Raw genomic sequence first — 13,052 nt, forward strand, 5'->3', positions numbered from 1 at the left:
GGCCAAGCACAATATACTCCAATTTAGACTAAACAGCATTATTAAAATATAATTAACTGGTAATTCTTCAATATACTTACGCATCATATTCATATGGTAGGACAGATTCCACAGAATCCAATCTGTTTACAAATACTTCAATGTTTGACTGAAAATACAAAAAAGAAATTTTTAGTATTTGCTTTTCAAATAAACTTTCAAACTGTAACTTTACTGCTACATTCAAAACATTAAAATTTCACTGAAATGCCCAAGTTTCCCAATAGGAAATAGTGAAGGACAGCGGGGGAGGGGGGAAGTAACATCTATAATTCTGGGCAATGTTGTCGATTTACTGAAAAAACGTTATAATTCACCCCACACTTAGTGGTGACATGCACACATATTAGAGATCATGTGCAAACTTATTAATGTAAATAACCTTGAGAAAGTTTGATTATAAAGCTCCAAATGCATCAGGACATAATATAGTAATGATTATATCAGCCTCATCAGAAACTTAACAGTATATAAAGTATTGTTCAGAAAAAGATCATGCAAATTAAATTGTTACATGAGGGTATATTTTTCTTCCCAGATTATTCTGGCTCAAACAATGGGGGATGTGGCCTAGTGGCTCAGTGAGTTGGTCAAGTTACAAGTAAACACATCAGCAAGGCCACATATTCAGTCCCCGGTCTGTACTGATAAAACCTCACAAAGCTACTGCTGTGTGTGACACAAGATACACAACATTTCTAGTGAAATGTTTTATTCTTTCAATTTGTTGTCAATAAAGAAAGCAAACATTTCCTGAATACCTTCTAGTTCTACTGTAAATATCAAAAATGTTATCTTCGAAGACAGTGCACTATTGAGTTATGCAACAAAACTTGATGAAACCGGTATTATAACAACAGACAAGTCTTCAAAACAGAGGGATAAGACAGCTATGATAAATGTTTGTTATAGCTCAACCCTTTATGAAGAGTTTTGGCAAAGTCAGTCAGGAAAAACTGTTTCAACTGACAAGAGAGTTTAGTAATCAGAGGGCAATAGGCAAAATAACCAGTCAGAGGTGAGAACTTTTCCACGCAAGTTAGAATGATCTTGAATGCGCTGCGTGAAAGGCTGGTGGAAGCAACTTTCAAAAGGGAATTGGATAAATATTTGAAATGGACAGATTTACACGGCTATAGAGAAAGGGAAGGGGACAGTGGCTATTGGATACATCACTGTTTTTCAAAGTGCTGGGTGTCAGAAGTGTCATGGAGCTAAGGGTCACAGTGTTCTGAATCCGCCAGCCGCTAATGCAGATTTTCACATTCAGAAGCCTGCAGGGAAAAATCTCCCTAAAATGTCAATTCAGTCCTCTAGAGAGGGCAATTATTTGATGGATTTCCTGCACGCCTCGCTGTTTCCCCCCAACCCACCACCACCAAATGCTTCCCGGTGGTCGCCTCGCTTGGGAAATTGTGTGCCACATAACATTTGGTAGATTCCTCGCCCTCTCCTTGACCTAACCTGCAATCCAAGAGTTCACCCATAAGCGGTCCATCTGCACTTCCATCCCCCTGGACATGGACTTCATGCGTTCTGCCCTGATGCAGAACAGTGGTCTGGTGGACGACATCAAGGGGACCAGACTTCCCCTCCGGACAGAAAGAGACCATCATGAAACAGAAGGAGACCATCAGAGAAATCACGCCAAACTCAGCAGATCCGAGAGTCAGAGTATGTCAGAGCTCTCGGTGAGTGAGCACAAACCTGGACAGGGTTCCTGGTGTGCGTGTAATATCTCCGTGCAGACAAATAGCTTGAAAATCTTCTGCAGATCTTCTTGCAGCGTGGTTGTTGCTGAGGGGCCAGAAGCGTGTGTGTCAGCGACGGCATGGAGGCACATTCAGTGGGAGGAAATCGGCTGCTGTTGCAGCAGCAAGAGCTACATTATTGGAGACATCGGTCTCCACAAAGTGACAGCAATGACATGTCTTCTGATTGGGGAGACATGACCACATCACGATGCCACAATTAAATATCTGAGAAAATAATCAATATTTGAGAAAACTTTTTTCAATGTCCATTTTGGCTGATTAATGACAACCAGTAAGTTTGTTAATTGTCTGTGGGACAGTTTGTGTCGTCGGCATTCATCAATATTGGTGAACTTATTTCTAATAGCGTACTTTCAAGTTGAGTAAACTTGATTTATGCCTGCTTTTTTTTTTACAAGAACCACATATGGCTCACTTCTAACTGTTCTTTATTCTCCTCACCTCAGTCTTCTTCCTTCACTTCTTTTTTCCCCCCCGAGAGGTAGTGTCCCATGATGAATGCATGTTCACAATCTTTGCTGGCTCTCCAGTATCTCTCATGAGTAACTATCCTTCCTGCGAGATCCTGGACAGTGAATTTTATAGGTGGGGGATATCACAGGCATACATGATCCCGTCCTCACTCAATTTTGACATAAATTCAATGCACCAGAGGCTGAATAGTGAACAAGAACAGGAAAGGAGATGATTTATTTTCCCTCCCTTGTGTGGGGCAAGAAAACTTTAGTGTCTCAAACACTGCCTTGAATCAAGGATCGGCCGGTATGGGCAAAAGTGGGTCCCAGGGAAAAAAAAGTTTGAAAAACACTGGGATAGATCTTCCAAAAAGCCACACTGGGCCAAACAGTCTCTTTCTGTGGTGATTCGAATTGAAAGTGAATTCAATAGACATTGATAGATGCTGCCATTTAACAGGGGCAGTTTTACATATATCTCATTGTGTACCAAGTTCATAATGAACTATTATTTTTGGACATCACAGGGCAGACCGCCCAAGTGTTAAAACACTGAACGTCAACTCTCATCAAGGTCATGGACTACACAGAGCACTGAACGTGAACAGTATCAAGATTAAAACAATGTAAAGAAAACAGGTGTAGAGAAATGTCAATGTTGAAACTTAATCCAAGACCGTGTCAGACTGTTCCAGATCTTTTAGTGAGGTCCTCCTGTTACGTTGATTTATTTGGCCAGGGCCCCAAAACATCACTATAAATTAATAAACCAGTGGTTGAGATGATTGCTGAACAACTTGCTTGTTTAAGTCGTCACTAAGTGCAGGCAATGCTGCCTCAGGAAGCGCATGTTTTTTGAATAGAGAAAAAAAGACTGATTTTATTGCACTTGCATATCAACACACAATAGATAGTTTAAAGTATCAGGGAGTTCAAACTGCAGTTGTTCCATCAGTGCAGTAATCATGAGACCCTTACAAGGCCAGGGCTGGTTTAGCTCAGTTGGCCAGACAACGGGTGCGTGATGCAGAGTGAGGCCAGCAGCGCAGGTTCAATTCCTGTACCAGCTGAGGTTATTCATGAAGGCTCAACCTTGCCCCTCGCCTGAGGTATAGCGATCCTCGAGTTAAATCACCACCAGTCAGCTCTCCCCCTCAAAAGAGGAAAAGCAGCCTTTGGTCATCTGGGAATATGGGAACTTACACAAAATCAAAATATTGCAGGTGCTGGGAGCCTAAAATAAGAACAGAAATGCTGAAAATACTTAGGTCAGGCAGCACCAGTGGAGAGAACAGTGATAACGTTTCAAGTCTGGATGACTCTTCAAAGCTCAAAGTTAATTCTTTCTTTCTCTCCAAAGACGCTTCTGTGCCATCTTCTTGCAACGTGGTTGTTGCTGATGCCATCAGACACTTTTTTGTTTCTTTCTTTATATAAATTTAGAGTACCAATTCATTTTTTCCAATTAAGGGGCAATTTAGTGTGGCCAATCCACCTACCCTGCACATCTTCGGGCTGTGGGGGCAAAACCCACGCAAACACGGGGAGAATGTGCAAAACTCCAGAAGGACAGTGACTCAGAGCCGGGATCGAACCTGGGACCTCAGCGCCGTGAGGCAGCAATGCTAACCACTGCGCCACCCGACACTTTATTGTTAACCAGTTTAAAGGAATTAGCCCATTTGGGGCACAGCTCGTGAAACTGGTTACATTCTAAGATGGTTAAGGAATCATTCGCATCAGGAATTAGGGTTAGGTCCATTCAGGACATGACAATTTCACACATATCTGTTTTTAAGCTTTTTTTAAATAAAACAAAAGGATTGTCCTGAAAATTGCAGGACAGAGAACATGATGTCTGCTGTGGGTAAACTGAGCAGTAGTTACCTTAAAGAAGGATAGCATTAAACATCAAGGAGTTTGGAGTTATCAGGGCTCGTACACAAAAATAATGTATTGTCAGCCAATTAAAATCCTCTGCCCCAAAATCTGTCCTCAAAATATTGGTGTGATTATCAGCAAAATAATTTGACCCAACTTTCTTTTGCCAGACTGTGTATAAATAAATTGTGGTTGATTATCCAAGTTGATGGAATAGAGGCTGTACGAATCTAATGCAAATATTATTTCTAATCCATAGGAAGTCAACATCAACAGCCAGATATTCCATGAATAGTATTCAAAAAATTGGGGGTTTGGTTGAAAGCGATGTAGAATCCTCGTAAACATAATACAATATACCCACTGTGGAGCAGCAGCCAGTAAACCCAATAGGATTGGGAAGTTTACAGCCAAAATTATAGAAATACAAGTTGGAGAAAGTCCTGCCCTTTCTACTCCATGGTCTCTACTGTTTGTTCATTCAGTTGCTGCTCCAGTTCTAGAAGAGCTATCCTCCTTTGCAACCGCATCGTGATCTCCCACTGTATCAAACTTCGACACCAATCTACACCAACCACACCACAGCCCATGCTCAATAGGCTTCTTCTGGTTGCCCACCTAACCAGAACCTGTCCAAACACACTCAACTATCTCTATCCCAGGTCTGAACTCCCATTTGTCTTGCTCACAGCTTCCTTCTACTCTACCTTTACCATGGGCCTCATAGTAATCATTGAAAGCAGCAGCTCCAAATGCATACCCCCTTACTAACAAACATCCCACCCACAAGACTTTTGCAAAATAAACCACATGAATTGTTTCCCAGGAAACAGAAATACAAGCATGCATTTCAGGCTCTGTAATTAGCACAGGAAATTAACATTCAGATCTGGTAGAGAAGACAAAAATACTGGAATATTTGAGAGATTATTGAATGCCACGATAGGGGTAATGGTCAAAACTCTCAGGATATACATTGGAATAGGTCATCAGATTGACAACAGGAAGAGTCCAAAGTCTTTCTTATTGCATACATGCCCTCGTCACATTGAATACAAATGATCCAATCGAACTGCAGGCTCAAAAACCAATGCATGGTAGAGCTTCAACAGACTGGTGGGCACAAGATCACCAGGTGCAACGTCTGAGAGAGCTGCAAAGGCAGTTTGCCATGTCAGTTGGACAGCAGATTTAGACTTGTCCAGCAGCAAATCTACTGGGAGATTATAGAATCTCTACAGAGCAGGAGGCCATTCAGCCCAGCAAGTCTGCACCGTCGTTCCAAAAGAGCACCTTTTCTAGGCTCACGCCCCACTCTATTCTCTGAACCCAGTAGTCCCAACTAACCTTTTGAACACTAAGGGGCAATTTAGCGTGGCCAATCCACCTAACCTGTACATCTTTGGACAGTGGGAGGAAACCAGAGAACCCGGAGAAAACCCTCACAGGCACGGGGTGAACGTGCCGGCTCTGCACAGTCACCCGAGGTTGGAATTGAACCCGAGTCCCTGGCGCTGTGAGGCAGTAGTGCTAACCAGGGTCACCATGCTGCCCGACTCAGACCCTCATGCCAAACACACCAGATGAGTGAGGATAAACAGCATGGCGTAAAAGAGGAACCCTTCAGATAATTAAAGGCTGTAATCCCCAGTCTAAATATGGAACATTTTTTAAACAAGGTCACAGCATGAACACCACGACCTTGGGGGCTGCAAAGTGACCCACATGGGTGCTTGAGACTACATTGTGCAATGTACTCATCCCACATGGTTCCAAAGATCCCCAAATGCAGGCTGTTCCCTGGGGACTCTTGGCTCCAACCGCTTGCATAATTGCCTCTTGCTTGTGATCACCCTGGCCAGCACAGGAAGCTGAGAGAGTAGATTATCTAATCTTTAACTCATCAACGGGAAAAGCGAGCTTAGAAAATAACAAATGGCCTTCCTCATGTATACCTGCCTTGTGGTTACCTCTGTCAAATTACTCTCCTTAATTACAGTTATCTTGTGGTCTCCAATTGCACTCCGGCAATATGCTTTACTGTGACAGAAACAAAAGTTTAGAACCACCATCAACCATTGATAAGAAATAGGAGTGGGTAAATAACTCGACCCTTAAAGTCTACTCTGCCATTCAATAAGATCAAGGCTGACCTACCTCAGCTACACCTTCCCACCCTATACAGAATATACTTTAAGATCCAAAACCTTGAATTTATTTCATGACTAAACAGCCCAGCTCGCTGGAGTAGAGAATTAAAGACCCATAAGCCTTTGAGTGAAGATTTTTCCTCGTCTCAGCCTTGATTGGCCACCCCTTTATTTTGAGACTGAGACCTTGTGACTGAGATTGCCCAGTTCGAGAAATAGTCTTTAGCATCTCACTTGTCAAGTCCCTTGAATTTTAAATGTATCCATCAGATCATCCCCTATTCACAGGCAATCCTCATCTTGAGGAATCAATCTCGAGCCTTCATTTCATTGTACTCCTTCCAAGGCAAGTTCACCGTTTCTTGGATAAGGAGACCAAAAATGTACTGTATTCTCGCTGGGGTCTCTATATTTTTATACGCCAAGCCCTTTGTATGGAAGGCCATTTGCTTTCCTCGTTGCCTGTTGTACTTGCAATCAATTCATGTACAAGAACACCCACATCCACCTGAACACCAACATTTTCCAGGTTCTCATCATTTCAACAATATTTTGCTTTTCTGTTTTTCCCTTTGAAAGAGGATAACTTTGCATTTCTTGCATTATAATCCATCTGCCACATTCTTGCACACTCACCTAACATGTCAAAATCCTTGGTGCAGCCCCTGTGCACTCCTCACTTACTCATCTAACTTTTCATTGTCAGCAAACTTGGTACATTACACTCTGGATCTAAGTCACTGATGCAAGAAAGGGAGAAGGACTTGCATTTACACAGTGCCTTTCACAAACACCAAACATTCCAACACTCTTCACAGCGAATAAAGCACTATTTGAAGTCACTGTTGTAATGTAGGAAGTGCGTTAATCGATTTGTGCACAGCAAACTTCCCTTGGTCTCATCTGAAAGGCAGCATGTCCAACAGTGCAACAATTCCCTTAGATCTTGACTTTTGTGCTCAAATCCCGGACAGAGACTTGAACCCAGAACCTCTGACTCAATGCTAATTGAGCCATGGTTGACACATTAGATTGTAAATAGCTGATGTACCAGAACGTCCCTGACGATGCCCTGCAAATGCAAGTCTGCCAGCCCATAAATTACCTCTTTATTCCAACTCAGTTGTCCCAATCCATGCTAATATATAACCCCCAACACCATGAGTGTTGTGTGATAAGGTCTCAATGGAACCCCTTTGAAATCCAACTAAATCTATTCACTGCTTCCCCTTTATCCACTTTACAATTTATAACCTTAAGAACTTCAGGGTTTCATAAGACATAGTAGCAGAATTAGGCCACTCGGCCCATCGAGTCTGCTCCGCCATTCAATCATGGCTTCAATCATAGTTTTCTCATCCCCACTCTCTTGCATTTTCCCCATAACTCCTGATCCCCTTTCATAAATCTGGACCCAGTCATGTGATTTTCAAAGTGCATTGGTAGCTGTTATGAATATTAACAGAAACTGAATCTGTGATGAATGAGTTATACTGAGAGTGGAGGATTTTAAAAAACGCTTTATGTACTCCGGCTATTGTGATAGATTGGCTAGTGTTGTGGTGGCTGAGAATGGCACCAAAAGTCAGAATAAGGCATGAATATTTTATCACAAGCACTGGTTACGCATTATTGTCTTATTTCCCATGCCTGTTTTAGCTCATATTTTCAAACAAATTTTCTCCACCAGTGCTTTCCTGTTGCTTCTACAGGTACAGTTTCCTTGCACGGCTGCAGCTGTTCACACCCTTTGGGATTTCCCTGCCATTATTCATTTCTGACCTTTGATCAATTACTAGCCATACAATTTGAATGCAAGGAGCACGTCTAATCATGCATTCACCCAACAGTAACCTCTCGACAAGGGAATGCAATCCTGGCCATTTTTCTGCTCACTACACCAGGGCAGAGGGCAGAGGTCAATTGTACTTGCTTTTACTTTTGCCAATGAGAGGATTGACCGCCATGGATGAGGTTTGCAAGGAAATTAAACTGGGATCTACTTATTAGTGATGTGCAAAACCAATTATTAAGATGTTCAAATCCGGGCTTCCGGTAGCGGCCATGACCTGCTAGGTCACGCGAACGGCAGCTCCCGCTGGGATCGGTGTTTCGGACCGCTAAAAGGAGCGGCGGCAGCAATTGACAGGAGGGACCGGCTTGGGAACGGACGTGGGAGAGCCCCCCCCCCCCCCCCCCCCCCCCCCCCGCTGGTGCATGGAGAGGACCAGGAGCGGAGCCAGCAGACGCGCAAACCCCGGGAAGGTGGTCCAGGAGGACAAAATGGCGGCCGGAGACGATCGGGAGGTGTGGGCCCAGTCAGCTAGAGAACACCAGGAGCTCCTCAAAAACTGCTTCATGGAGCTGAAAACGGAGATGCTGGCCTCCATGGAAAGAATTGTGGTGACCCAGAAGGCGCAGGAGAAGGAGATCAAGGAGGTGAGGAGGAAGGTGGCGGAGAACGAGGACGAGATCCTGGGCCTGGCAGTGGAGGCACACAAGGCGCTCCATAAGAGATGGCAGGAGAGGCTGGATGACCTTGAGTGCAGGTCTTGGAGCCACAATCTGCGGATCCTGGGCCTTCCCAAAGGAGCAGGGGACGGACACGAGCACGTACATGGCCACAATGCTGGGGACGCTGATGGGCGCGGGGGCCTTCCCGCGGCCCGTGGAGCAGTATGGGGCGCACAGTTTTCTCGCCAGAAAGCGGAGGGTAAACGAGCCACCGAGGGCAATGGTGATACGGTTTCAGCGCTTGGCAGACCGGGAAGGAGTCCTGCGGTGGGCGAAGAAAGAGCGGAGCAGTAAGTGGGAGAATGGCGAGATCCAAATTTACCAGGACCTGGGAGCTGAGCTGGCGAGGAAGCGTGCGGGTTTTAACCGGGCGAAGGCAGTCCTCCATGGTAAAGGGGTGAAGTTTGGGCTCCTTCACCCGGTGAGACTGTGGGTAACATACCAGGACAGGCACCACTATTTTGATACCCCAGACGAGGCGTGGTCGTTCATCAGGCAGGAGAAGTTGTATTTGAACTAAGGAACTGTTGTATGGGGGTGAAATGTGCGGGTGGGGAGGGACCGAGGGTAGGTCGGCAGGTAAAGCATAAGTTTATGGGCATGTCTGCCCTAGTTTGGTTGGGGGTTTTGGTGTTTGTTCTGCTCGTTTTCCAGGTGTTCGGTGCTAGGGGGCGGAAAACACCCGGGATGGGCTGTCCGCCGCATGGGGAGGTCCCAGATGGCGCTTGCCCCTCTGCCCTGCAGGGGAGGGGGGGTAGGGTGGCCCGAAGAAGGCAACAAGTTAAGGGTTGGTATATGGAGGCGGGAGCGGCCGGGGTCAGCATGGGTGAGCTGACTCACAGAAGCACAATGGGGGGGGGGGGGGGGGGGGGGGGGAAACCAGAGCTAAGCAGATGCTTGGCGGGGGGTGCTGCTTTTCTGACTGAAGGGGAGCCAGGTGAGAGGTATGGATGGAGAGTTGGGCAGGGGGGCCGCCAGGGGGAGAGCTGGAGGATGGAGGCAGGGGCATGCAGCTGGCTGAAAAAGGGGGATGGCTAGTCGGCGGGATGGGGTGGTTAACCCCCCCCCCGACCAGGCTGATCACGTGGAACGTGAGGGGCCTGAATGGGCCGGTCAAACGGTCCCGCGTGTTCTCGCATTTAAAGGGGTTGAAGGCAGATGTGGCCATGTTGCAAGAGACGCACTTAAAGCTCGCAGACCAGACGAGGCTGAGGAAAGGCTGGGTGGGACAGGTGTTTCACTCGGGGTTAGACTCCAAAACCAGAGGGGTGGCCATTTTGGTCAGCAAACGAGTGGCATTTGAGGCGGGGAGCATCGTGGCGGACAAAGGGGGCCAGGTATATAATGGTGAGTGGCAAGATGCAGGGGACCCAGGTGGTGTTAGTAAATGTATATGCCCCGAACTGGGACGATGTGGACTTTATGAGGCGTGTGCTGGGTAGGATCCCGGACTTGGAGATAAGTCACCTGATAATGGGAGGGGGACATTAGTATGGTCTTGGATCCGAGCTTGGGAGTTCATGGGCCAGATGGGGGGAGTGGACCCCTGGAGGTTTACGCAGCCAAGGTCGAAGGGAGTTTTCCTTTCTCTCCCATGTCCATAAAGTCTATTCGCGAATAGACTTTTGTGTTGAGTAGGGCGTTCATCCCGAGAGTGGAGGGGGTTGAATACTCAGCCATTGCGGTCTCGGACCATGCCCCGCACTGGGTGGTCCTACGACTGGGGACGGAACAGGGTCAGCACCCTCTCTGGCGACTGGATGTGGGACTGCTGGCGGACAAAGAGGTGTGCGGGCGGATAAGGAGAAGTATTGAGAACTATGTGGAAGCGAATGACACAGGAGAGGTGACGGTGGCAGTGGTTTGGGAGGCTTTGAAGGCGGTCATTAGGGGAGAGTTAATCTCCATTAGGTCCTAGAGAGAGGAGGGCGGAGAGGGAGAGACACTCAGGGTAGATAGGAGGTACGCAGAGGCCCCAGAGGGGGAGCTGTTGAACGAGGGTAATAGATATAGGACAGAGGTCAGAGGTAGGTTCTTTACGCAAAGAGTAGTGAGGCCGTGGAATGCCCTACCTGCTACAGTAGTGAACTCGCCAACATTGAGGGCATTTAAAAGTTGGATAAACATATGGATGATAATGGCATAGTGTAGGTTAGATGGCTTTTGTTTCGGTGCAACATCGTGGGCCGAAGGGCCTGTACTGCGCTGTATTGTTCTATGTTCTATGAGTGCCAGAAATTACAGGCGGAGTTTGACCTGCTGTCCATGGGGAAGGCGGAGGTGCAGCTGAGGAAAGCGAAGGGGGCAGTGTATGAGTATGGGGAGAAGGCGAGTAGGATGCTGGCGCACCAGCTGCGCAGGAGGGAGGCGGCCAGAGAGATTGGGGGAGTGCGAGATAGGGAAGGCAACATGGTGCTGAGCCCAGAGAGGGTTAATGAAGTCTGCAGGGAGTTCTACGGGAGGTTATACGAGTCGGAACCCCCCGGGGAGGTGGAAGGGATGAGTCATGGACCGGTTGAGGTTCCCAAGGGTGGAAGCAGAGCGGGTGGAGGGACTAGGGGCCCCAATTGAGTTGGAGGAGGTAGTCAGGGGGCTGGCAGGCATGCAGACGGGCAAGGCACCGGACGGCTTCCCCGTAGAATTTTATAAGAAGTTCTTGGAGCTGCTGAGCCCGCCCCTGATGAGAACCTTCAATGAGGCAAAGGAGAAAGGGACCCTCCCTCCGACAATGTGGCAGGCATTGATCCTGCTTATCCTGGAGGAGGAGAAGGATCTGCTTCAGTGTGGGTCCTACAGGCCGATATCGCTCCTGAACGTGGATGCCAAGCTGTTGGCAAAAATTCTGGCCACCAGAATAGAGGACTGTGTCCCGGGAATGATTGGGGAGGACCAGACGGGTTTTGTTAAGGGCAGGCAGCTGAACATGAACGTGAGGAGGCTCCTGAATAATATCATGATTCCCTCGGAGAGGAGGTGGGGGTTGGCTGCGATGGACACGGAGAAGGCCTTTGACAGGGTGGAGTGGGAGTATCTGTGGGAGGCGCTAGGCAGGTTTGGGGAGGGATTTATAGGGTGGGTCAAGCTGCTGCTGCTGTATCAGGCCCCTGTAGCGAGTGTGTCCACAAACCGGCTACGGTCGGAATATTTCAGGCTGCATCGGGGGACGAGACAGGGGTGTCCCCTGTCCCCGTTGCTGTTTGCCCTGGCAATCGAGCCGTTGGCCATTGCGCTCAGGACTTCGGGGGATTGGAGGGGACAGGTGCGCGGAGAGGAGGAGCACCGGGTCTCCCTCTACGTGGATGACCTTCTGTTATATATTTCGGACCCATTAGAGGGGATGAGGAGGTCATGCGGATCCTGGGGGACTTCGGGAGGTTCTCGGGGTATAAGTTGAACGTGGGGAAGTGTGAGCTGTTCGTTGTCCACAGTAGGGGCCAGGAGGAGAGACTGAGGTAGCTCCCGCTCAGGATAGTGGAGAAGAGCTTTCAGTACTTGGGGATACAAGTGGCCAGGAACTGGGATGCCCTGCACAGGCTCAACTTAACCCGGCTAGTGGAGCAGATGGAGGGAGAATTTAAAAGGTGGGATATGCTCCCGCTTTCCTTGGCGGGACGGGTGCAGACTGTGAAGATGACGGTTCTCCCCAGGTTCCTCTTTGTATTTCAGTGCCTCCCCATTTTCATCCCCAAGTCCTTCTTTAAGCAGGTGAATAGGATTGTTTGTTTTTTTTGGGGGGGGGGAAAGAGAGGGGGAGAGAGAGAGAGAGACTGGCTCTGCCGAACTTCTGCAGTTATTACTGGGCGGCCAATGTGGCTACGATCAGGAAATGGATGATGGAGGAGGGGGCGGCGTGGGGGTGGTTGGAGGCAGCGTGTAGAGGCACCAGTCTAGGGGCACTTGTTACGGCTCCGCTGCCGTTCTCGCCGGCGCGATACACCACTAGTCCGGTGGTGACGGCGGCACTGAGGATCTGGGGGCAGTGGAGGAGACACAGGGGAGAGGAGGGGGCCTCGGTGTGGACCCCGATACGGAATAATCACAGATTTTCACCGGGTAGGTTGGATGGGGGGTACCAAGGCTGGTTCAGGGCAGGTATTAGGAGGATGGGGGACCCGTTTATAGACGGGGTTTTCTCCAGCATGCAGGCACTGGAGGAGAGGTTCGGCCTGCCCCCGGGGAATGTGTTCAGGTACCTTCAGGTTCGGGACTTCCTTAGAAAACAGGTGGGGACATTCCCG

At 47.9% G+C, this 13,052-nt stretch overlaps 1 protein-coding gene across 1 annotated transcript in view; it reads right to left on the bottom strand.

The window, feature by feature from the left end:
• Positions 1–13,052, bottom strand: part of LOC140421321 (transmembrane 9 superfamily member 2-like) — a 254,618-nt gene that overhangs the window by 166,894 nt on the left and 74,672 nt on the right. The window contains exon 2 of the mRNA XM_072505969.1: positions 81–148. Coding sequence (XP_072362070.1) covers positions 81–148 — 68 coding nt within the window. The remainder of the gene's footprint in view (positions 1–80; positions 149–13,052) is intronic.

This window comes from Scyliorhinus torazame, chromosome 5 (genome assembly GCF_047496885.1).
Source record: "Scyliorhinus torazame isolate Kashiwa2021f chromosome 5, sScyTor2.1, whole genome shotgun sequence".
NCBI lineage: Eukaryota > Metazoa > Chordata > Chondrichthyes > Carcharhiniformes > Scyliorhinidae > Scyliorhinus > Scyliorhinus torazame.